At 38.4% G+C, this 26979-nt stretch overlaps 1 protein-coding gene across 1 annotated transcript in view; it reads left to right on the forward strand.

Annotated features, from left to right (window-relative positions):
* Positions 1 to 244: 244 nt before the first annotated feature.
* The window catches only part of MINPP1 (multiple inositol-polyphosphate phosphatase 1), a gene marked incomplete at both ends in the record, with an annotated part of 34471 nt that continues 7736 nt past the window's right edge, over positions 245 to 26979 (forward strand). Inside the window, 5 exons of the mRNA XM_084245460.1 lie at positions 245 to 287; positions 5245 to 6264; positions 9193 to 9390; positions 12020 to 12117; positions 18903 to 19036. Coding sequence (XP_084101586.1) covers positions 245 to 287; positions 5245 to 6264; positions 9193 to 9390; positions 12020 to 12117; positions 18903 to 19036 — 1493 coding nt within the window. The remainder of the gene's footprint in view (positions 288 to 5244; positions 6265 to 9192; positions 9391 to 12019; positions 12118 to 18902; positions 19037 to 26979) is intronic.

The following is a 26979-nucleotide window of genomic DNA, read 5'->3' on the forward strand; positions in this document are numbered from 1 at the left end:
GATGACTTTAAAGTATTAACCTCTCTTTATCTTAATGTCCACATCCATGGCATGATATAAATATTGTTCTTTATACATCATGGGATAGCTATGAAGATAAAATAATTACTGTGCATAAACACAAGGCAATATCATTTCCACATTTGAGCTTCTCACAATGCTTGTTTGTTCTATTTCATTTACTTATTCATTCACATATTGTTTCTGAAAATAGTTGCTGAGAGTATTTAATGTAAGCCATAAGATGAATATTTGGGAATCAAAAAGTTTCACCGTGGCCCCTGTAGGTAAGGGGATTTAGCAAGAACTACTTTATTTCGTAGACTACAGAATATGAAACATGAATTGTCCTGTTTACTAAGTGGTTGTAACCAAGTGTGTGAGTCCACAGGTGCTGCTATTGCTTTTCTACCTTAGGTATTCTTGGGTTTTAATATTTACTGATGTATAATATAGGCAAAGCAACCCAACCCCCAAAACATGGGCTTATGGTGCAACGAAACAGTAAAAAAAAACCTGGAAGATTAGTTCACTCACAGGCTCATGAGACCACATGAAATTGACATTAATGGACTAATTAATGTCAATTAATTAATTAATTGTCTTCCTGGTGAAGAGCTAATAGAGAATTTTTGTTCTGAAAACTCTCCATTCTCTGAAACGGTAAGGAATACTGATGACTTTAATGTCAGCTAACCAATTGTCTTAAAGATCCAGTAGGTAAAAGAGATTTTGGAATATAAGCACTTCGGAAAAAAAGCATACTAAAACACAACCACTGTTGTTTATGCTTATTTTTGAAAAATACAGGACAGAAGAGATATTTTTAACCAAAATTTTAAGCTATTATTTATCTTTGTGTTGGGATAACAACATATCTTGAATGAGGGGACTTGTGGAAAAAATTATGTTTTTAAGCATCAGTGCTGGTCTGTGCAAGAATATCACAACAATATCACGATAGAACATAAGGTGCATAGCTACAGTTTCCCCCACTTCCATAATAATTCCCTACACAGGAGTAGCAAGGCATAGAAACAATATTGATAATTTAAATTTACCATAATTTTTGTAACCGGTTTCTCAAATAGTTCTGTGGATTTAGAACTAACATTTGATAGGAAGGAAAAATTCCCAACATCAACAACCGAGGAGGTGTTGGATATCAGAAGAGTGGTTTGTTACTGCAAAATAACTCCATTAGCAAGATATATTAGAGAATTAAAACAGCAAGAGACTTCCATTGTTGTGTGTGGTTCAGTGAAGTTCTACTTACCAATTGAAACATGTCTTTCAACAGTTCAGCTTAGCTTTGATATGCCTGGAACAATGTAGTGTTACTGATTAGTGATGGTGTGGGTCCCTTTAAGCAAAGGTATTTTTGTAACCAATGGAATTTGTAATCTATGCAGTATCTACCTTCAAACAAGGTTAGAGGAACTGCTGTTGAAGCCTGGATCACTCCAGCCTGATCCATAAACACAGACCTGCTTGTCTATTGACTTATTCTAATTTTGTAGCAACGACAACCAAAACACTAAATCAGTCACTGGCAAAGGAAAGATGAAACAGCAGGGCAGTAAGATATTAGAGATAAAACTTTCTTGGCAAGAGCCACAAAGTTAGTTACTTAATGCAGTCATGAGATAATAGATATCTAGAAAAACTAACCATTTGTCAGTTTACTTGATTAAAAGAGAAGAAATAAGGAACATTTTAATTCTGCTTAATAAAAGTAACTGCTATTTACTTGGTACCAGGAACTATTAAAAGTCTTTTTGTAAAAACTCTCATTTAATCCTCTTAATAATTTAATGACAGATATTATCCCACTTTGCAGAAGAAAACAAATTAAGGAAAAAGTTTAACCTGCTCAAGAGCTGACAGAGAGTAGATGATGAAGCTAGAATTTGAAAACTAGAAAGTCTTACTTCAGAAGTCATACTTTTTTTTTTTAAAGAATTATTTATTTTTATACAAGAGCTGGGCTACAGGCCAGAGGCACGTGAGGGTGAGAGGATTCAGCAGAGACAGAGTGGGGAACAGAACAGACAGACTGACTGAAATACACTGCTGAGGGGAGCAGCGGGCGCGACAGGAGAGGTCGGCAGCACCATGAGGGATTTTCACCGGCTGGCCAGGATTGAATCCACACTGCCGAGGCTGCGGACAGCTTCACAGCACGGCGCTCAACCCACTGCGCCACCGGGGAAGCCCAGAAGTCATACTCTTATTAATGTTTTCTGTGCTTCATAGAAAGCCTACCCTTTTCCCTACTGAATTTAGTCTTTTCCTTATCGTTGCTCCATTAGAAGCCATTTTCTTTAAAAAACCTTTTAAAAAGTATAGATGACTGTAACTTTAAAAACTATGCATGACATCATGCAATCTTATGCAAGAAATGACTATTTCTGAATTCCTATGTATAATCTGGCAAAAATAATCTACCCTATTGTTTAATGGTGAATTGATTAGGAAAAAAAGTTGTACTAATGACAAATTTGAATAGAGTTCAACCTTTTTATTGCCACACTGAAAATAACATGCAAACGCCTGTGTACTACCTGATTGGACAGGTGGGCACCTACCTCAATGGGCAGTCAATTTACAGACTATCAAGAGACTTAAAATATGGCTGGCATGAAAATATGAACAGCAACTGTCACCTTCTTAAAAATTTTCAAAGGTCTCGCTGTTTTAAGAATGAGAAACCCATTTTAAGTTAGATGAGTGGATTTTTATTATTAGTAAAGTTATGAAATGATTCTTGATGCCTGCTTTGCCTGTGGAATTCTTTCACTTCAATGTTCAGTGGAAGTATGTTTATAGAGTATAGTCACTGGAGAGCTAAGCGTCTCAGCACAGGCATAATTATATTGAACATTATTAATAATAAGAATGCCACTCCTAGTAGCCTATTAGATGGGCTTTAAAAACATAATTTCTGATTCACACAACAATCCTACAATGTATTTTCTAATATTCCTAATTTTCAGATGAGGAAACTATAGCTCAGAGAACTTGGGTAACTTTCCAAGGTCACTCAGCTAGTAAGTGAGCTTGGAGTCTGTATCCAAAGTGTGTATACCCTTTATACTAGTTTTAGCTTTTTCCTAGCCTAAACCATGAAGTTATTGTTTAATTTTATTGTCATCTCAGTTTCACATCAAAATGATTGGAGTTGGTTTGCAAAAGTATATGACAACATAAAATTAACAGATGAGTAATTAAAAGAAGGAAAATACAATCAAGCAAAAGACAAATTTAGTGTATAAAAATGTATGCTGTAGGTTTTGCAGATAGTTAGACAGCATCTGTAAAGACTGTCTGTAAAGAATGCCTTTGGAAAGACTTGGTCGCTCCCAGGACTCAAAAGATTGGGCCTAAGAGTATTATTATTAGGCAAATATATGAAGTAAAATGTAGAGAGATGTGCCAGGCACAAATGTGTATTAAAAGAACTTAGAAATATCAGGTACCTTAGTCTATAAAATGTAAGGATTAGAAAGTCTATAAAGAAAGGGTGTGTGTTCACTAAATATTAATTTGAGCAAAGTTCTGGGAAAATATCATCACGAATATTCAGGCATTGACATCTACAAAATGGCCTATCAAACAACAACAACAAAAAGCATTTATCACCCTAAAGTTGGTTTCCTGTCACAGAAAGTCTTAAATTCTGCAGCATTCAAGATGGCATCTATTCTTGGTTTTGCATCATTTTTTTCATTAACAATTCATTAACACTATACTTCTCTGGAACAGAGAGACACCCCAACAAAGAAAAAAGGAGTAAAGATGGAGATGAGGTTACCAAGAGCAATAGTACCTTGGAAGAAAAAGCTACACTTGCATACATGGCCCAAACTTTTTTGAATTTGGCTCATGATGTGAATTTTTTAATACTTAAGTTTTCCCAACAATCTCAGAAAAGTATAGTTCAGATTTGACTTTGGAGGGGGGGGGTAGGGGGGTGGGGAGGGGTGTCAGGCAAAGATTCTGAGCAAGAACCTACCAAAAAACCTACCTGCTAACTTGAGCACGTCATTACACAGGAGAGTTCGGACTTGGCAGGTGGTAAATAGATTAGGGTTGTTTCATACAGCAGATTAGTTCATAGTTAATAATGGCATAAATGTGTTGGGCCATGACACAATGCCCCCAAGTAGTCAGGGGTGGTATCTCTATCCTTTCAGTCTTAGGTTTCAAGCACAATATTTCTGGAGCACTCTCTTGACGATGCAGCCATGCTAGTCCAGCTCAAACTACTACCAAAGGCTCAGGAATCCTTTTTTTTAGGGGGAGGGGAACATAGTTTTCTGTTTTTTTCCAGGTTTTTCTGTGCTTGTACACTACTTATTTTCAAACTTGAATGGGTGAAAAACCTTGGGCTTCTGGGGGACAAATTGGAACATGGCCGGAGGACCTGCATTTTAAACCACTTCAGGTATATCTGATGCTGAGAGTTCAGCGACTACATCTGGGAAGACACAGCAGGGGGAAGGGCCCTTGACATGTGAAAAAAGAACTCTCCTACATTGCTGGTGGGAGTGCAAACTGGTCCAACCACTATGGAAAGGTGTCTGGGGGTTCCTCAGTCTACTAAAAATGGAGCTACCATATGGCCCGGCGATTCCACTCCTAGGATCTACCCAAAAGGACACAAAAACATTGATTCAAAAGAACATCTGTACCCCTATGTTTATTGCAGCACTATTTACAATAGGTAAAACCTGGAAACAACCCAAATGCCCAAAAATAGATGACTGGATCAAGAAGATGTGGCATATATACACAATGTAATATTATTCAGCAATCAAAAAAGATAAACTCATGCCATTCGCAGCAAGATGGATGGAACTAGAAGGAATTGTGATCAGTGAAATAAACCAGAAGGAAAAAGAAAAATATCCATGGTTTCACTTATGGTTCCAGGGGAACCAAATAAGACATCTGTGTAAAAAAATAGCAGTACAAAACACAACAAAGCAAAAGCAGACAATTATAAACCAGAGACATACTGCAGGGGAGGAAGAGAGAGAGAGATCAGAGGGAGGGAGGGAGGAGCACAGGGGCTGAGGTGATGGTGCACGGGTGCACTGTTGAAGGAAACTCTATGGGGACTCCACCTGAGGGGGTGGGGGGAAGCAAATACTGTTTAAAAATCAACAACAATGTAAAAAAAATTAATATAAAACAAACAAACAAAAAAGTCAGCTGTTAAAACGCGCCCCGCTTTCGCAGCCTCGGAGGCTAACGCTTGTCTGGGCTTACGCACGCCCCAGAGTATTTTAAAAGCGCGGGCGTCGTTGAGTCAGCGCCCCAGGCGCCTGCTAACGAGGAAACCCGCCCACGCTGACGGCGCGTCGACGCCGGCCCCCGCGAGCTTCCCGCCCGCTCCGCGGGAGGCGCAGGGCTCCGCCTCGGCACAGCCGCGGGGCCCCGCAGACGGCGCAGTCCGCCCACCCTCCCCCGGCAGGCGCCGGGCCCGCGCGGCCCAGCGAGGGGCAGCGGCCGGAAGCGCCCTCCAGGCCCGCCCCTTTGCGCCGGAGCCGGAAGTTGGAGACCCCGGCGGCGACGTCGCCCTCCGCGGGCCGCAGCGCACCATGCTCCGCGGGCCCCGTCGCGTCCCGGGCGTGCCCAGTCGCCTCCTCGGCGTCGTCGTAGCACCCGCCGCGGCCCTGGCTGTGGCGCTGCTCTCGGCGCTCTCGGGCTGCTCCCTCCTGGAGCGGGAGGCTTCCGTGGTCTCGGCGCTCAGCCCCTACTTCGGCACCAAGACCCGCTACGAGGATGCCAACCCCGGGCTGCCGCCGGACCCCGAGGCGCCGCGACGGGACCCGCAGCTGCTGGAGGACACCTGCACCCCCGTGCAGCTGGTCGCCCTCATCCGCCACGGCACCCGCTACCCCACGGCCAAGCAGATCCGCAAGCTGCGCCAGCTGCACGACCTGCTGCAGGCGCCTGGGCCCGGGGACAGCAGGCCTGGCGCTGCAGCCGGCCGCAGCCTGGGCGCCGTGCTGGCCGACTGGCCGCTGTGGTACGCGGACTGGATGGACGGGCAGCTGGTGGAGAAGGGATGGCAGGACATGAGACAGCTGGCGCTTCGCCTGGCCTCGCTCTTCCCGGCCCTTTTCAGCCGCGAGAACTACAGCCGCCTGCAGCTCATCACCAGCTCCAAGCACCGCTGTGTGGACAGCGGCGCCGCCTTCCTTCAGGGGCTGTGGCAGCACTACCACCCCGGGTTGCCGCCGCCAGACGTCGCAGGTGACTGCCCAGGCCCCAGGGCAGGTGTCCCTCGGCCCCCCCCCCCCACCCCGAACCCCGTCATCCCCTAAATCTCCGACTTCCCGATCCCAGCCTCTCTTCACTTTCCTCAGCCCTCAGGCGCCCTGACATTGGGTGTTCAGAATGCCTGTCGGCCTTCTCGTTCGGAGTTCCTTATTCATTCTCCAGGTATGAAGGAAGGTGGCGCCTTCTAAGTGCAGGACCAGGTAGTAGACGGTGGCGGATCCAGTAGTGAAGGAGAAAGACAAGGGCAGTTTGTGATCTCCTTTTGACAAATTGAACGGGCACCTTTGAGCACCAACACCCCCCGCCCCACCAATCTCTCTCCTTCCCTGGCAAGCTAGTTCTATAGTTGGGCGCACTTTTAAAATGCAACCTAGGACTTCCTCCTCAGACTTTGTTTCTGATGCTACTTGACTGCTTTTGTTTTTTTTAACTTAGCAGCTTTGGAAGCTACTTGCTTATTCTGCGGCTTTGTCTGTTTTGTGTATGTGGCTGCTGTAGAGTTTAGAGTTATCTTCAGGTGTAATTGTGGTCTGTGGTTTTGTGCAGTATTTTACAGCTTATTCCATTATGTAAAATTTGAGAAATACTCTATTTGAGCCCCTTTTATTTCATAGGTGAAGAATTTGAGTCTAAGAATACACCTTGCTCATTGTCCTTCAACAGCTTGAGGAGTAGAGTTGGGCCTAGAATCCAGGTCTTCTGTTTTTCCCCTTAATTGGTGCTTTTTTCCCCTTAAGAAATGGTTTAAAAGCTACAGCTATTTCGCAGCAACATGGATGGAGCTGGAAGGGATTATGCTCAGTGAAATAAACCAGAAAGAAAAAGAAAAATATCGGATGGTTTTACTTATAGGAGGAATGTAGGGGAACTAAATAAGGGATCAGGAAAAGAAGTAATTATAATGAATTAAAAAACAAAATTTTATGGGGACTATGCCTGAGAGGAGAAAGCGTGCATTGTACAGAAGGGAAGAATGATGTAAAAGATATAATAGTAATAATAATAATAATAATAATAATAAGCTACAGCTAGTAATAATAGCAAACTCTTAATGCCTGCCCAGGATGCCCAGGTTTATTTTACTAAATCTATACAATTTCTCTTTGGGGTAGATGGTATTTCTCCCCTGTCTTAACTACTGAGGAAATTAAGACACAGAAGCATTATTATTTGCCTAACTTCATACAAATAGCAATGGAAATTTCATGCAACTAGACAGGAAATCTGATTTAGAGCTTTGTTTCTTAACCACTTTACAGCTCCCATTTCAATTAGAATATACACAATATTTTGTGCCAAAGAGATTGAACTCAAGTGTTCATGCTTTCTTGATCAGTTTTAAGATCAGAGTTGAGGTGAGACATCCTTTGGCTTCAAAGCCCAAGTGAAAAATAAATTAGAGGGTAACTGGTTTGTCATTTTTTCAATGCTATGCTTTCTAAAATTAGTTCTACCATTTCCAAGGGGTTCTTCCATTAAAATTGTGTGTCATGTTCTTACTCTGTGGGTGGGTAACTCAGCTGACTTGTGTTCAGTCCCTTGTTGAATTCTGCTTTTTAATTAAAACTAGACCTTTTCCTACTAGTGAAAATTCCCTCCAAATCTGTTACCTGAATATTAAAAGCAAAACATATTTTAAGATAGCACAGTGTGTGTGTGTGTGTGTGTGGTCACCATTTTCAGTCTCAGATTAAACCTTTTCCCTAGCTACTGCAGACACTTGTCTGTAGACAATTATTTTGCTTGTTGTGTATATCTAAGCTTTTGAGGGAGTCACTGAATTAGATTTTGTATTCTTATAGAAACAAAGCAATGCTTTTATTTAAAGAGCAGCAGTTAGATAAAAGCAAGGATGAAATATTCAGATCCACTTGAGAAATCATATTTTAAGCCACAGGAAAAAAGACAAAGATATTTGTTTTCTTGTTACATTTTCTTGAGAATTATAATTCAGTTGGCAAAGTGGGTAGAGCTATTTCAGATCTCACATACGCACATAACATATATATTTTCTCACAGACATCCAAAGCAAAAGAGTATAACTTTTTGATTTTCTCATTTTGTGTACAGAAATATTATGCTTGGTGTTCTTTTCATGGTAAATTATTGGAGAGATGATGATTAGAATCTGTTTTGAACATGACCCTGGAAAAACTTAAATGGTTACCTTAAAGTTAAAAAGCGTGCTTATGAATGCTTTTCCAGTACATATTTGTTGCCAAATTGAGGAAAAAATGTAATTTGTTATGTTCTAAACTGAAAGTTATCTGGGAGCTTCAGTTAGGAAATAAACCAAATCTGAAGCACCTTGCTCAATGAAATACAGAAGACCTAAAACATGAATGTGTTTTGCACTCTTGTTAGTAGTTTTTATCCAAAGCAGAGTGACAGTTGGGAAAGTTAATTTAGAAAATAAGATACTCTACTAAACTTCAGCTTAAAGTAGAAAAACAGATTTGATCTGTGGAATTATCACTTACCTTATAATTAGAAATTTTAATGTTCGCTTTCTTCAGTTTCCTCTGCCTGACAGAAACAGTACTTACATAACATTTTTGCACTTTTTATAACTTTTATGTCTGTATTTTCTTTGAGAAAACATTATTTCATTACTTTTTTTCATTATGCAGTATTGTTATAACACATTTTATTTCATTTTCGATACTTTGTTTCTTTAGTCTTTTCTAGCAACTGTCATGAATTACAATCATTATAAAAATTAAAATCATTACAAATGGGAAATAGTTTTGCCCTGTGTCTTGATCATTGTTCTTACTTCAGACACACAGATGAGTATGTTTTTGGCATTCCATTTCACAATTGAAAGAGAATTTCCAATAATATGAACTGCCGTTTATGTCAATAATTTATATAATAATGTATTTTTTTCTCCCATTTTAGATATGGAGTGTGGACCTCCAAGAATTAATGATAAACTAATGAGGTTCTTTGATCATTGTGAGAAATTTTTAACTGATGTGGAAAAGAATGCTACAGCTCTTTATCATGTAGAAGCCTTTAAAACTGGACCAGAAATGCAGAACATTTTAAATAAAGTTGCAGCTACTTTGCAAGTACCAGTCAGCAATTTAAATGCAGGTAATATGCCTATTTTTCATTTGAACTGTGAAACTTCAGTTTATATGCTTTAGTTGTGGGAAGATCGGGGTGAGGCTGGAGGCTTTGGGGGTGAAAGAATTCACCAGAGACAGAGTGGAGAATAGAAAAGTCAGATTTATTGAAATACACTGCTAAGAGAAGCAGCAGAAGAGGTTTTCTATGCCTAAATAGCATTTGGGGCTCTTTTTATATACTATTTCTGTGGGCTTTTCCTGGCTTGAGGAGTTGGTGCTTGTTGGTTATTACTCATTGGAACATCAGGTTTCAGTCAGCTTTCCCTTTAGGTGATGTGTTATGTTTGCCCTGTTTCCACATTTTCTAGAATTCTGATAACCATAGGTCATAACGACCTGTGGTCTGGCTCCAAAGATAATTTTCTTGGATTCCCTTTCTTACCTTGTTGTATAGCACAAAGGAAACATGGACATGCGGGCTAATAAGAAGCAGTTTTAATGCACCGGTGCTTACTCAGTGGGTTCACATCCCAAAGCTTCTACGCGATAAAGAGACTTTGTAGGAAGTCAGGCGCTTATATACACTTGGTTTCTTTTTTTTTTTTTAAAGATTTTATTTATTTCTTTATACTAGAACTGGGGTACAGGCCAGATGCGCGGGAGGGTGAGAGGATTCACCAGAGACAGAGCGGGGAACAGAACAGGCAGACTGATGAAATACACTGCTGAGGGGAGCAGTGGGCGTGACAGAGGTCTGCCACACCATGTGGGTCCCTCGCGGGGTGGCTGGGATCAAACCAGCGCTGCAGTCTGCGGACAGCTTCACAGCGTGGCACTCAACCGCCTGCACCACCAGGGGAGGCTCTACACTTTCACAAGGCTCTACAACTTTTACAAGTTTCTACAAGGCTCCGGGTGGGTTTGCATTGGCAGCTGTACACGGTCAGATAGGGCGTGATACATGGTCTAACATGAAGCAAGATTCATACTAGGGACTAAGTTGCATACCAGGAACTGAGCAAAAGGTTGTTACTATCTCAGGCTGCTTATCTCAGGTCACCATGCTTCATTCTCCCCTTTTTGATGCTCTGACTTACTGAAGCACATCACCATGACTGTAGTTCTCCTGACGAATTAGGGGTTGGTGACGAGGCAGGGAAACAGTAGACATCACACGGGGGTATTAGGTTGGGGTCAGCACTAGGGGAGTCTTGACAAGGAGGAAGGAAAACCCAACCAGAGATAGCCCAAGACAGGAGAAGAAAAACCAGGGGAACCGATGTCCTCAGGCTTCGGCCTTGAGTGGACTAGTCAGCTTCCGGTTGTGACTAGGGCTTGATGAGGACATCTTGTCACCAATTCGGCAAAGAGTTAGTCAGAGGGGGGTTTGCTGGTCAGATGAGCAGGTCCATGAATGTATTTTAGGAGGTGGAGACGTCATAGCCTGGTCCGGCGCTGCTGGTTTGACCCAACTGTGATGAATCCACGGAGTCACCTCAGCTACTTTAATTGCTGTGGGAATGGACAGAATGACAGTAAAAGGACCACGCCAGCGGGGTTTAAGAAGTTGCAGGTTCCATTCTTTAACCCAGACATTGTCTTCAGGTTTTAAAGAATGTACAGGACCTGCGAGACTAACAGGGAGTTGTTCCTGTGCTCAGTGATTTCATTGGCAGAGAATAGTGCCCCAAACCTGCATCGGTTGGGCGATATTAATGTTTCCAGTTTGTCTAAGGTCACCCTGCAGGGATTGAATGTTGGGCGATATTAATGTTTCCAGTTTGTCTAAGGTCACCCTGCAGGGATTGAATTACGAGGGATGTAGAGGATTTTAAAAGGGGAAAACCCCATCTGTTTGTTAGGGTTAAGGCCCTGGGTAACAGTTGATCCCACCATCCTCCTGATCCTTTATTTCCTCTGCCTTTTCTTCCATCTTTTTTGCTACCCTTTTATGTCCTTCCTCTCTGTACTTCCACTTAACAATTATAGTGTGAATTGTTGTGTAGTTAAAAGAGTGGCTTAATAAATGTACTTTGTTGTTCCTAATTTTCAAGTAAAGGACTAATGTCTTTTATAACTTTATTTCTCCTGCTCCAACACTTGAAAATGAGCAAAGTTCTTATGCTCTATGTGGTAAATCCTTGGATAAAGCTTTTTGTTGGTTGTTGTAGGCAAACATGATCTTGAAAAATATATTACTTGTTTTGAAGTGATAGTGGTTTGTAACATTTTTTAGTTTCAGGTGTATGGCATTATGATTCCACAACTATATATACTGCATCATGATCTTCAACAAAAGTCTAGTTTCTGTCCCTCATCTTATCATTGACACCCTTTACCTGTTTTACCATGACAATATATTACTTTTAACAGCAGAAAAAAAGCTACTGTTTTGCAGAGAGAAAGTTTTTTTTTCTTTCATTGGGCTGAATGTATACCTCTTTATGGTTTCTTCCTGACAGTTCCAGTGTCTCCCTTGCGATTGAACAGTGTTAGCCTTAATTCTTTAATAGCCAGGAAGAAGCTGAATAGTGTCTTTTCCAAATGGAATATATACAGTTTCTTCAACTGTGCTGAACATGGCATTCAATAGGTATTTAACCTTTGGAAAATTGCAGAAATTAGTAACCTATACCATTTTATCTCTTTTTCAGATTTAATTCAGGTAGCTTTCTTTACCTGTTCATTTGATCTGGCAATTAAAGGTATTAAGTCTCCTTGGTGTGATGTTTTTGACATAGATGATGCAAAGGTAAGTGTTACTTTTGCCATTTCGTTGCTTTTTTTTGCATAATGTTTTTGTTGTTACTCCAAGCAGCTTTTCAGAAAAAATAAGCAGATAGGGGATTTTAATTGTCTTTGACTAACTTGTAATTTTTCTTAAATAAAAAGAGGTTAATTGTTCAGGTAGGGTCTACATATTTGTAAATATTTTGGGATTATACAACTCTGGAAAAACATTCTTCTATGGTAATTTGATTTCTAACCACACAGTTTAAAACCTATCTCCCCATCATCAAATTTTACTGCTAGAAGGGATTGTAGAGCTAATATCACCCAAATTCTTCTTTTTATAGGAAGCCAAAGTTCAGAGAATGGTATTTCAACAGTTTATCTTTTTCTTTTTCTTTTTCTTTCTTTTATATAATTCTTACATCATTTTTCATCTTTGCACAATGTATGCATTTTCATTATGGTTATATTCCCCATACAATTGCCCCCCCCCTTATTTTGACTCTAGTCCTTCCTTTCCCCGCCCCTCCCAACCCCCACCCTGTAGTGTGTCTCTGGTTTATAGTTGCTTGTTGCTTTTGATTTTTACTTTGTATTGATTAGTCTTTTTCCTTGTCTTTTATTTGAGTTTTCTAAATTCCTGCTCTGAGTGAGACCATCCGGTATTTTTCTTTTTCTTTCTGACTTATTTTGCTGAGCATGATCCCTTCTAGCTCCATCCATGTTGCTGCAAACTGTATGTGTTTATCTTTTTGATTGCTGAGTAATATTCCATTGTGTATATGTACCACATCTTCCTGATCCAGTCATCTATTTTGGGGCATTTGGGTTGTTTCCATAGCTTAGCTATTGTAAATAGTGCTGCTATAAACATAGGCGTGCAGGTGCCCTTTGGAATTAATGTTTCTGTGTCATTTGGGTAAATACCTAGGAGTGTAATTGCTGGATCATATGGAAGCTCTATGTTTAGTAGGTCAAGAAATCTCCACACAGCTCTCCATAGTGGTTGGACCAGTTTGCACTCCCACCAGGAGAGTTCCTTTTTCTCCACAACCTCGCCAACATTTGTTGTTACTAGTTTTTTTAATATGTGCCATTGTCACTGGTGTGAAATGGTATCTCATGGTAGTTTTGATTTGCATTTCCCTGATTGCAAGTGATGTTGAACATTTTTTCATATGCCTATTGGCCATTTGCATTTACTCTTTGGAGAAGTTCCTTTTTAGCTCTTTTGCCCATTTTTTGACTGGGTTATTTACTTTGTTTTTGTTGAGTCTCATCAGCTCTTTGTAGATTTTTGTGATCAATCCTTTATCATTAGTGTTGTGTGCAAAAACTTTCTCCCAATTGGTGAGGTGTCTCTTTGTTTTGGTTATTGTCTCTTTTGCTGTGTAGAAGCTCTTTAATTTGATGTAGTCCCAGCTGTTTATCTTTGCCTTCACTATCACTGCTTTGGGTGATGTGTCTGTAAAGATGTCTTTGAGGTGCATGTCATGAATGTTTTGCCTATATTTCCTTCTATGTATTTTATGGTTTCAGGTCTTATGTCTAGTTCTTTGATCCATTTTGAGTTGGTTTTTGTGCATGGTGTGAGGTCGTAGTCAAGCTTCATTCTTTTGCATGTAGTGACCCAGTTTTCCCAGCACCATTTATTGAACAAACTTTCTTTGCTCCAGTGCATATTCTTTGCTCCTTTGTCAAAGATTAGTTGACCATAGATCTATGGGTTTATTTCTGGATTTTCTATTCGATTCCATTGGTCTGTGTGTCTGTTCTTGTTCCAGTACCATGCAGTTTTGATTATTATGGCTTTGTAGTATAGTTTGAAATCTGGGCGTGTGATGCCTCCATTCCCTTCTTTGTTTTTCAGGAGAGCTTTGGCTATTTGGTGTTTTTGGTGATTCCATATGAATTTCATCAATAATTGTTCTATTTCTTTAAAGAATGTCATTGAAATTTTTATTGGAATAGCATTGAATCTGTAGATTGCTTTTGGTAGGATGGCCATTTTAATAATGTTAATTCTTCCAATCCATGAGCAGGGGATGTCTTTCCATTTCTTTGTGTCTTCTATTTCTTTTAATTGTGTTTTATAGTTTTCTTTGTATAGGTCTTTTACCCCTTTTGTTAGATTTATTCCCAAGTATTTGATTTTTTTTTATTTCAATAATAAAAGGGATAGTTTTTTTTATTTCTTCTTCTTCAGATTTATTGTTTGTGTATAGGAAGGCTACTGAGTTTTGCGTGTTGATTTTGTATCCTGCCACTTTACTAAACTGATTGATTAGTTGAATTAGTTTTTCTGTGGAGGTTTGGGGGTTCTCTCTATATATTATCATATCATCTGCAAATAGTGATAGTTTAACTTCTTCTTTTCCTATTTGGATTCCTTGTATGTCTTTCTCTTGTCTTATTGCTCTGGCTAGGACTTCCAGTATTATATTGAAAAGCAGTGGTGAGAGTGGACATCCTTGTCTTGTTCCAGATCTTAATGGAAATGCTTTCAGCTTTTTGCCATTGAGAATGATACTGGCTGTGGGCTTGTCATATATGGCCTTTATGATTCAACGGCCTATTTCTTTTTATAAAAGTTTTAGTAATAGGTTGTAATTCTGTGTTCTATAGTTTCTATCTGCTTATTTCACTTTCTGTTATTTTCTTAAATTTTTTTTAATTTATATTTTTAAATTATTTTTTTATTTTGGTAACATTGGTTTACAGTGTTGTATGATTTAGGGTTGTAAGTTCATGCTTCTTCAGATGTATGTTACCATATAGTGCATACCACCAAAGCATCCACAGTCCTCTACTTAAGACTATTGGGCCCTCTCCCATCCTTTGTAATCCACCACCCAAACTCCCCATCTAGTAGCCTAAATGTAAGATTTCTAAGAGTTGCTTTGGCTTTTGAGTGAGATCATCCAATATTCGTCTTTCTCTTTCTGACTGACTTTGCTTAGCATAATCTGTTCCAGTTCCATCCCAGTTGCACATGGCAAATGTTCATTTTTTTTTTTTATGGTCGATTAGTACTCCATTGTGTATATATGCTCCATCTTCTTTGTCCCCTCATCTGCCGGTTATTTCCATAATTTGGTTGTTGTAAATAGTGCTGCAGTGAACATGGGAGTGCATATGTCCTTTCAAAGAAGTGTTTTTGTGTTCTTCAGATAGATACCAAGGAATGGATTTGCTGGATCTAATGGCAGATCTATTGTTAACATTTTGAGAAATCTCCACACTTTTTTCCATAGGGAGTGGGCAGTCTACATTGCCGCCAAGAGTGTAATCGGGTTCCATTTTCCCCACACCCTTGCCAGAACTTGTTGTTTCTGGTCTTTTAGAAATAGTCCATTTTCTTGCGTGTGAGGTAGGTATTTCATTGTAGTTCTGATTTGCATTTCCCTGATAAGAGATCAACAGCTTTTCATTTGCCTCTTGGCCATCTGTATGTCTTCTTTGAAGAAGGGTCTTTTCAATTTTTTCCATGTTTTGATTGGATTTTTTGTTCTCTTGTTGAAGTTCTTTTATATCTTAGCTGTTAGCCCTCTGTCAGAGGTATAATGTGTAAATATTTTCTCACATTTGGGAGATAGGTCCTTTTGATATGCATAAGAGTTATAGTTTGATGATATCCCATTTATTTTTTGCTTTTGTTTCCCTTGCCATTGGTGTCAAGGCCCCCAAGAAATTCTTGAAGCTAGTGTCATGGAGTATTTTGTCTATGCTTTCTTTTATGTATTTTATGGTTTTTAACCTGTTTTGAGTTAATTTTTGTGTATGTCTGAGATAGTGGTGTAGTTTCGTTCTTTTGCCTGGTTCAGATGGTCATTTTCACAATATTAGTTATTCTGGTCTATGAGCAGGGTCTATGTTTCCGTTTCTTTGTGTCTTTTTTTTCTTGTTAATAGTGTTTTCATTTTAGTGATCTTTCAACTCCTTTGTTAAATTTATTCTTAGAAACTTCGGTTATTGGTTTTGTTTTTTTGTTTTTTTGTGGGTATAAATGGGATTATTTTCTTGATCCCTTTCTCTTCTAGATTCTGTTTGCATATAGAAATGCAACTGATATTTATGCATTAATTTTTTAGCCTGCCACTTTACTGTTTCTGTTCTTAGTAGTTTTTTAGTGAAGATTTTAAGGGTTTTCAGTGTATTTTATTATGTCCTCTACAAATAGTGATAGTTTTACTTAACATGCTCTTCTCATTGAACAATCTTGGAGATCATTTTATGTTGGTATATGTAGATCAACAATAATATAAATTTCCATATCCCATAGTATGTTTATTCCTCATTTCATTTAATCATCTATTAATGGAATTTAGTTATTTTCAGGAATTTTGTGTATAGGAGCACTCTTATAAACAGTGTTTATGTATTCTTTCTGTGTGCTTCTGTGAATATTACAAGAAATAGAATGAAATGTGTTATAGAATTTGTTTTCCTGGTTTTGCCAGTTTATCCTCCAGAATATCTGTATCAATATGTACTCCTAGCAGTATCACTTTTTCCACATCCTTGATCCACTTTCATTATTTTTTTGAAGGTAGTATATGAATGAAAATAACATATTTTCTCTTTGATATCTTCCTAAAGTTCTTAAAAATTCCTGATCCGCTGTTGGCATTTTTTGTACTTAGTGGATATTCTATGTGCATATTTTTTATTTTTCTGTATTTATCTTTACTACTAATATAATTTTATAAGGGGGAGGTGATCTCATTATGCTGATGTGTCCTATATACTGGGTGTTGGCTGTGGATATTCCTAATTTGTTCTCGCATACCAGACTATACTTTGTCACAGTTCAAATTTTTGTCTCAATGTAAATATGTGTCATAGACCTTTGGGACCAACTCTTAATTTTTATTTTATATATATTTTCCATCAGTCTTCATTTTCATACAATGTGCACTTTCTTCTCTCAGGTGTAGTCCCCGTGAAATTCCCACCACCAATTCACCTGTGTACTATCATCATAGTCCCTTGTGCTCTTCCCACTACTGTTTGGATTCTTCTCCCTCCTCCTCCCCAGCAGAATGTCTCTGATTTATAGTTACCCGTTGATTTTAATTTTTAATTTATTATAATTGGGTTTTTTTCCTGATCCTTTATTTGGTTCCTCTACATTTCTCCTATAAGTAAAACGATCTGATATTTTTCTTTCTCTTTCTGGCTTACTTCACTGAGCATAATCCCTTTCAGCTCCATCCATGTTGCTGTGAATGGCATGTGTTTATCTTTTTTGATTGCTGAGTAATATTGCATTGTGTATCTATACCACATCTTCTTGATCCAGTCATCTATTTTTGGGTGTTTGGGTTGTTTCAATAGCTTACCTATTGTAAAAAGTGCTGCAAGAGACATAGGAGTGCAGGTGTCCTTTTGAATTAATATTTTTGTGTCCTTTGGGAGATTCCTAGGAGTGGAATTGCTGGATCATATAGAAGCTCCATTTTTAGTAATTTGAGGAACCTCCACACAGCTTTCTTTTTTCTTTTTTTTTTTTTTTTAATGATCGTCTAGCAGAATTATTTTTTTTAATTTTTTTTTATAGAGGCATGTTTTATTTATTTATTTGTTTGTTTGTTTATACATGCACTGGGTACAGTCAGAAGCACGGGAGGGTGAGAGAATTCACCAGAGCCAGGGCGGGGAGCAGAGCAGGCAGAAGGACCGAAGTACACTGCTGAGGGGAGCAGCGGGGGGCAGGAGAGGTCTGCGCACCATGTGGGACCCTCCTCTGGTGGCCGGGGAGCAGCCGGGGATCGAACCGGCGCGGCAGAGGCCGCGGGCAGCTTCGCAACCCAGTGCTCAACTGCTGCGCCACCGGGGAAGCCCCTCCACACAGCTTTCCATGGTGGTTGGACCAGTTTGTATTCCCAACAGCAGTGGAGGAGAATTCGTTTTTTTTCCACATCCTCATCAACATTTGTTGTTGTTAGTTTTTTAGATATGTGCCATTCTTAGTGGTGTAAGATGGTATCTCATTGCGGATTTGAAATGCATTTCCCTGGTTACAAGTGATGTCAAACATTTTTTCATATGCCTGTTGGCCATTTGTGTTACCTCTTTGAAAAAACATCTTTTTAACTCTTCTGCCCATTTTTGACTGGATTGTATACTTTGTTTTTGTTGAGTCTAGTCAGCTTTTTGATCAGTCTCTTATCAGTAGTTTTATGTACAAAAATTTTCTCCTAAACAGTGGGGTGTCTCTTTGTTTCGGTTAATGTCTCTTTTGCTGTACAGAAGCTCTTTATTTTGATGTAGACCCAGCTATTCACCTTTTCCTTTGCTTTCTTTGCTTTAGGTGATGTTTCTTTTTTTTTTTTTAATTTATTTATGCATACAAGAGCTGGGGTACAGGCCAGAGATGTGGGGGTTGGGGGGTAACAGGATCCACCAGAGACAGAATGGGGAACAGAACAGGCAGACTGACTGAAATACACTGCCGAGGGGTGCAGCGAGTCAGTCAGGAGAAGTCTGCTGTGCCATATGGGTTGCTCCCTGGCCGGCCAGGGATCGAACTGGTGATGCAGAGGCTGTGGATTGCTTCATAGTGCAGTGTTTAACCCCTTGCACCACCAGGGAGGCCCCTAGGTGATGTTTCTATAAAGATGTTACTGCAACTCTTAAACGCTTTAAATGGCAAATGTAAACTCTATTAATGCTAAAATTCTACTGTACTATGTGCAGCATGGCAATTGAACAATGTAACCTTTTCTGATAGAATCAGCTTTGAATTAGAATCTTACATTAATAAAATGTATTAGTAATGATTTTTCAAATTTTTATTTTTAGGTATTGGAATATTTAAATGATCTGAAACAGTATTGGAAAAGAGGATATGGGTATACTATTAATAGTCGATCCAGCTGTACCCTGTTTCAGGATATCTTTCAGCACATGGACAAAGCAGTTGAGCAGAAACAAAGGTAAAAACTTAAAAAAATTATTTGATGTGTATTCTGAATATTGTCTTTTAATGGGTGATTTTAAAACCTTGATTTTGTTTATGCATTTCCAAACTTTTTTTTTTTTTTTAAAGATTTATTTATTTATTTATACAAGCACTGGGTACAGTTAAAAGCGCGGGAGGGTGAGAAAATTCACCAGAGTCAGAACAGAGAGCAGAGCAGGCAGACTGACGAAACGCACTGCTGAGGGGAGCAGCAGGCGGCAGGAGAGGTCTGCGGGCCATGTGGGACCCTCACCCGGCGGCCGTGGATCAAACCGGCGCTGCAGAGGGTACGGACAGCTTCGCAACCCAGCACTCAACCGCTGCGCCACCGGGGAGGCCCTCCAAACTATTTTAATATAATAATTATACCTTCAAAAAAGTTAGCTGACATGTAAGGTATAGAGCATATGAATTCCTGTCAATCCCAAAACTAGAATATTACCAATAATTTGCATTTATTTACATGTTCCTCAATGATTCCATTTTCATGCCTCCCTTTGCCCCCCTGCACTCTTTATCCCCTTAACTCCTATTCTGAATTTTGTGTTTATCATTCTTTCCCTCCTTAAAAAGTTTTTATTATGAATTTATGTTTACCTAATCAGTGTTTACTTTTGCTTAAAAATCATATGCTTATTGTCTTTTTTCCCCCTCAACATTACATTTATAATATTCATTAGATTGTTATATATACCACAGTTCATTCATTTTCATTAAAGTACAATAATCATTAATATGTAGCATTCAATAATTAAATACCATAATTTATAACTATTTTCTCTTGTCAGAGGCCACTTGAGTAGTTTCTGTTCTTTGCTATTGTAAAGAGTATGATTGTACATGACTCTTGTGGAATATACAATAAAAACGTCATTTTACTTTTTAAATTAGAGTTTCTCATTGAAAAGCCTTTGGTGACATTTGTGTTATTCCAAGTTAAATATTTCAAATTTGAGCTTTTGATGGACACTAAAGCACATTTTGTTTGTAAATGTACTTCAGTGAAAGCTTATACATTCACAGGGCCTCCCCTGGTGGCGCAGCGGTTGAGCACTGGGCTGTGAAGATGCCCGCAGCCTCTGCTGCCCGCAGCCTCTGCTGCGCCGGTTCAAACCCTGGCCAGCGGTGAGGGTCCCACATGGTGCGCAGACCTCTCCTGCTGGGCTCACTGCTCCCCTCAGCAGTGTACTTTGTCAGTCTGCCTGTTCTGCTGCCCGCTATGGCTCTGGTGAATTCTCTCACCCTCCCACACTTCTGACTGTACCCAGTGCTTGTATAAATAAATAAATAAATCTTTAAAAAAAAAAAAAAAAAGTAATACTTTAAAAAAAAAAAGCTTATACATTCATTCACAATTGGAGATGAAAATCATGATTGAGATATAAAGATTGAGACAGAAATCCTGAAGATGGTATATTTTATTGTGTTTGCAGTATTAAATTTTATATGTGCATGTACAGAAGGAGGGAGAAAGTTTTTCTTGAGTTTAATGAGAGTTAGGGAAAGAAGTCAGATGGAGTACATGTTTCATTTCTGTTACTAAAAACTTTTGTGGGACAAAATAGCTAAGACAAGTACTCTCTTTAACATAGGTGTTAACTTTTTTCCTCCTTAGTTTTATGATTGGTTTATAACTTGGGGACTTCATGATAACAGATCTTTACTACTTTTTATTATTTATATTGTTGGATATAAGATATTATAAACATGAAATTGTGTCAGTGAGATTCTCAGCTAACTTTTACATGGTTTGCTGTTAAACTTTCAGATCAGATTTAGCCTTTAAGTCAGAAGTTTGGCATTGATGTTTTATTAAATTATTTCTGTACACTGAAAACTATAAAATCTTACACAGAAAAAAGAAGACCCAAATAAATGGAGAAATTCACTATCTCTCTAGATTAGGAAACTCATATTCATGATCACATTCCCTTTAAGTCTCTTTGTAGAAAATGAGAAATTCCATATTTCAACATGAGGTGGCAGTATTGAAATAAGTGTGTAGTGACACCAAGTGGATTTTAAATAGCTGTTTTGTTTAATTATTTAGCCCTACATTGTGGTGAGGGGATCTTTGTGTTTTAAAATTCTTTGAAACATGCAGATTCCAGGTCCCTAGAACCTGTTCTTGCTTGTCTTTTATTTCTCTGAAAAGTCAGAGTTCTGTGGAATTTAACTATGTATACCAGGAATCTCTTATAGCACAATTAGTTAAAAGCTGGTAAAGAAGTGTTAAAGCTTATATATGAATATCTGTCCATCTGTCCATTCATCCATCCATCCATCCATCTTTGTAACTACCCAGTCTGTTTTCTGAATTCAGATTCAGATTTCCATCTGCCTTCTAGAAAGATTCTTTTTGACTCTCAGTAATTTGTAGGTCTGTGATGTCTGAGACTTTATTTCACTACTCCCCCCCCCCCCCTTACTTAAAGCAGGCAAGTATAGTTGGTACTCAGTATTCTTTGAAGGAATATCTACAATCCTTTTTCTCCTTTATTCTCTGTTTTAGGCACTGTCACCACCATGTCCAGATGCCTAAGTCACAAACTTTGACTCACTCCTGCATGTCTACATCTACTCATAATATTAGGGTTTTTTTGCTTTTACTTTTACGTCAATTCATTTCACTTCTTCATCCCCACCGCTACCTCCTCAGTTCAGGCTAGTATCATCTGTGTCCCAAATTTTAGCAACTGCTTCCTAAGGGATTCCCTGATTTCAGTGTTAACTCCTGTTCTACTCCCAGTGTAATCATTTTGCTGACAATAGAGGGTTTATAAAGATGAATACATTTAAACTTATGTCAAGGAATTCATGTCCTAGTTTGGAGCTTATTTTTATAATAGCACTAAAGCAGGTTTAAAAGTATGGAAGGAAAATTAATTTGAACCATGGGGTCTGGTAAAGGCTTTATGGGAGGCAGAATCTTTGAGGAAGGTCTAAAGACTACTTTCCCTAACCTTAGCATATCAGTCTTTATTATTCTGATTTTTTTAAAACAACTTTATTGAAATATAATTGATGTAAAGAGCACATATTTCAAGCATACAATTTGATGAATTTTTACCTCTGTGTGTGTGTATATGTGTATATAGATATATACACACCCTCATAAAACTATCTCCATAATCAAGATGATGAAATACCCATCACTTGTTAATGTTTGTGACTCTAACCCACTTTCAATATCCCATCCAGGCCAGCTGTACATTAATATATGTATTAATAGATATACACAGCTTTCACTTTCACTATATATTAATCTGTATTTTCTTGAATTTTATATAAAAGAGCCATGTAATATGTACATGTTTTGGTTTAACTTCTTCCATTCAGCATAATCTGGCTATGAGATTCATCTGTATTTCAGTAGGTACCAGTAGTTCATTTCTTTTTAGACTGAGTAGTATTTAATTAATAGATAAACTACAATTTGTTTATGCATTCTCCTTTTGATGGATATTTGGGTTGTTTTCAGTTTGAAGCTATTAAAAACAAAGGAGCTATCTTTTTAGGGATATATACTTTCATCTTTCTTGGGTAATACCTAGAGATGAAATGACTGAGTTGTACATGGGTGAATATTTAACTTCTTAAAAAATTGCCTATTTTTGTCTTTGGTATATAGTATCTGTTCACATCTTTTCCATTTTTTAAATTTGGTTGTTAATTTTTTTTTATTATTTTGTTGTAAGACATCTTTATGTATATTCTAGGTACAGATACTTTCTCAGATATACAGGTCTGTGTTTTGTCTTTGTAATGATATTTTTTGTGGGTTGATTTTGCCCCACTATGAAACAGTTCCTCCTGAGCATCTAATTGGTACACTGTGTATTTTGAGGTTTTCCTAGTTTGGCTTGTGGAAACATAGACTACTGGCCCTATGTTAGCTCTGGAAATTTTTCACCTATTTTCTTCTCCCTCAATGTTTTTCCCTGGATTTGCATAGTTTTCTCACATACACGTGTGATTCTTACTAACGTGATGAGAACGCCTGCATATCTGTGGAACACTCTTTCCTCTCCTGTGAGTTTTAGATAGTGTAGCCTTGCTAAATTCTTATCTACTGGAATCTGTTGAGTCCTATCTCATCTACTCAGAAAAATTGCCATGTCTGTTTGCTCCCCTTCCCTGATAATATAACCAGAATGCTAAGGCCATTGTTGGAGTTGACCATATTTGCCTTATCTTATACTTCACTCTGTTGTTGAGTGTTTGTAAACTGCAGTTTCATTTATTTTTTCTCACTTTCTAGTTGTTAAAGTCAGGAAGATAAATCTGATCCCTGTTAAACATCTTGACTGGAAGCATAAATTGTTATGTTTTTGCTTGAGAAAAGACTATGCTTGGGTCATTTTAGTTCTACATTTGTGTTGATCTGTCAAACTGATGCTTCCTTAAAAGCCACTTTGGAGCTAATGTCTCAATAACATGTATAAGAAGACTTAAAAATTTTGTTTTTACTGATAATTTTCTTCCCAAAGCACAGCAGTATCTTTGGTATTTCCTGTTCCTAATTTGTGCACTTACTTAAATAAGGGAATTATATGAGTTGTCTAAAACTCTATTTGATCTCTTTGGATCATGTTTAAAAATACTTTGTGTAATATTAGTTGAGTGTGAAACTAAGAGCTTAGAAAAATCTAAGCTGAGTACATTTAGGGGAAAAACATGCAATTATTTGTTGTTTTTTTCTTACTGAGCTCCTTGAATGTCTTCAATTCATTTTTGGGTGTTTTTTTTTTCTCACCTACTTTGACTACACATATAATTAGCAATATAAGTTTGGACTTCAGTCTTAATTTTATTTTTAATTGAAACTTTGATAAAATCTCCTTACCAACTGATACAAGTACACGAGGCTATTATTTGGAGAACTGAATTCTTTTTTTTTTTTTTTTTTAAGGATTTATTTATTTATTTATACAAGCACTGGGTACAGTCAGAAGCACGGGAGGGTGAGAGAATTCACCAGAGTTAGAGCGGAGAGTAGAGCAGGCAGACTGATGAAACGCACTGCTCAGGGGAGCAGTGGGCGGCAGGAGAGGTCTGCGTGCCATGTGGGACTCTCACCAGGTGTCTGGGGATCGAACCGGCGCTGCAGAGGCTGTGGGCAGCTTCGCAACCCAGCACTCAACTGCTTTGCCACCAGGGAGGCCCTGGAGAACTGAATTCTTACCTTGCTAAATAACATTGGATAATTTCACTTATCTTTTTCTTCTTTCTGAAATGAGAAGACTTGACCACATCTCAACCCTAAAACATTATGATCCCAACTGTGCATTTCCATAATTATATTAATAGTTAACATTTTTTGGTTCTTTTTTATATTTTAATGCTTGAATGTACTTGTTTTAACCTGTCCTTGTCACTTTTCAGAAAATATGACATCCCAAGTTTAAGGCATTGTTATCAGAATGCCAGAAGAAAGTTAAAGGTGTCCTAGTCCATGCCTTTGATTTTTCCTTTCTTTGGAAGATTAGTGTGCCATGAGCTCTAAGGAAAGAAGAATCATTTACAAGTGGGTTATATAAGTTAATAAGAGAAACGTGACTTGAAGGAGTCTATGCTGATAAATCAGAATACATAGTCAGAATTCAGAAAACACAGAAATAGAATGATTCAAAAAAATACGAAAGTTCAATGCAAATTATAGAACATCTGAATTATTTTTAATTTGATAAGTATGTACCTTTAAAATGTAAATTGAATCTGTTTAGACATTTTAAAATATAGGGCTCCCACATAATGCAGGAGATATAAACCACTAGGTAACAGAATTTTATGTTTATTATTTAGAATGTCAGATTGTAATATAATATATAGCATGGGGATTCTTGGGGTATAGAAAGTCTGAACTCCTAAAATTGTTTTCAAATTTTTATGGGTAAGTGCATTTCTCTGGAATAAAGTTCCAATATTTTAGTCAGATCCTCAAATAGTTGCTTGTCCCCAAAAGTTAAAATTTACAGATGCAGTGAGTATTGCCTATGCCTCATTAGTGATCATCTTGGATATTCCTCCTTTAAAAATTATTTACATCTTGGGCCTCCCTGGTGGTGCAGGTGGTTGAGCACAGAGCTGTGAAGCTGTCTGCAACCTCTGCAGCACGGGTTCGATCCCGGCCGGCCAGCAAGGGTCCCACATGGTGCAGCAGACCTCTCCTGTTGTGCCCACTGCTCCCCTCAGCAGTGTATTTTGTCAGTCTGCCTGTTCTGCTCCCTGCTCTGTCTCTGGTGAATTCTCTCACCCTCCACACATCTGGCCTGTACCCCGGTTCTTGTATAAATAAATAAAACTTTAAAAAAAAAATTACGTACATCTTCCTGCCGAAAGACTGTGTTCTTTTGTTAAAGATAGAAACTTTATTCTTTTTGTCATGGCATCCAGAACCTTGCAGCTTTGTTTATTGAAGGTCTGGTCATGGTAAAGAAAGCTACATGGAGCCATTGATAGGGTGGAGATAGAAACATCTTATTAATGTTTATATTCTCAACAGTCTTCTGACGAAATTATGTGCAGACACCTTTTATCAGTAACTGAGTAAACTGAGAGGCGACTTTTTTTTCACATTCCTTCTCCTTTTGTTCTTCCAAACTTAATGTTCTCTCTCCTCTTTCTCTTACACACACACACACACACACACACACACACACATGCTTGCTCACTCACTCACTCACTCTCTCTCCCTTGCTCCCTCACTCAGACATATGCACACACTTTTACCCGTTTGCTGTTTCCAGTGTCATGGACTTTGTCATAGACCTGTTTTACTTTAAAAAGCTTGGGTTTGGTTCTTTCAGATAGCAATTGGGCAGGTTTATTTACTGTCCTTTATGAAATATGTACTGTCCTTTATGAAACAGAGCAATGAGCTGCATCATGTTCCTAAAATGGAGCTGGCTCACTTCACAGAATTTTTTTTTTTAATTTATAGAAACCTGGCACGTACCTTCCGTGGCTTCTGCTGAAATTTGGACTATAAGTATTCTTATGCGTTTGCTTTGGCATCTTTAGATTTTAAAAAGCCAACAAAAACCTCTACTGTATTTGTGCACCTACACAACCTCTCCAGCCCTTTTAGCCTCCACTCTCTGAAGATACCTAACTCCCTATTTTTGGTGTTCAGATATTATTTAGACTAGAAATGTAATACCATTTGGACATGTATGCTACTTAACTTTGTCAAAGAAAATTGAAATTTGAGTATGTTTTATAAAAGGTCAAACAGGAATAAGCATCACCAGCTGTTAAGAGGGATTATGTTAACTCTTTGGAAGGAAAATATGCTCCTTTTAGTCACATGTATCCACATGGTAGTTTTTTTATTAATAAACTTTTTTAGAGCAGTTTTAGGTTCATAGCAAAACTGAACAGAAGGTACAGAGCATTCCCACAGACTCCCTTTCCCTCTCGCCCCGACCACCACCACCTTCCTTATTATCGACATCCCATACCACGTTAGTGTACATTTTTGCAATTTGTGACCCTACATTAATACATCATTATCACCCAAAGTTTACAGTTTGTATTAGTGCTCTTTCTTGATGTTGTATGTTGTCTGGGTTTGCACCAATTTGTGATCATGTCTACTATCGTCGTATCATACGTAATATTTTCACTGTGTTAAAACTAAAATCCTCTGCGCTCTGCCTGTTGATCCCTTCCTCCCTGTTTAGTCCCTAACAACCACTGATCTTTTTACTATTCCCATCCTTTAACCTTTTCCAGAATGTTATATAGTTGGAATCATATAATACATAGCCTTTTTCAGATTAGCTTTTTAAAGTTAGTAATGTGCATTTAAGTTTCTTTCCTTGTCTTCATGACTTAGTAGTTCTTTAGTGCTGAATAATACTCCAGTATCTGGATATGCTACAGTTTATACATTCACCTACTTAAAAGATATCT

The sequence above is a fragment of the Talpa europaea genome (genome assembly GCF_964194135.1).
Source record: "Talpa europaea genome assembly, chromosome: 10".
Taxonomy (NCBI): Eukaryota; Metazoa; Chordata; class Mammalia; order Eulipotyphla; family Talpidae; genus Talpa; species Talpa europaea.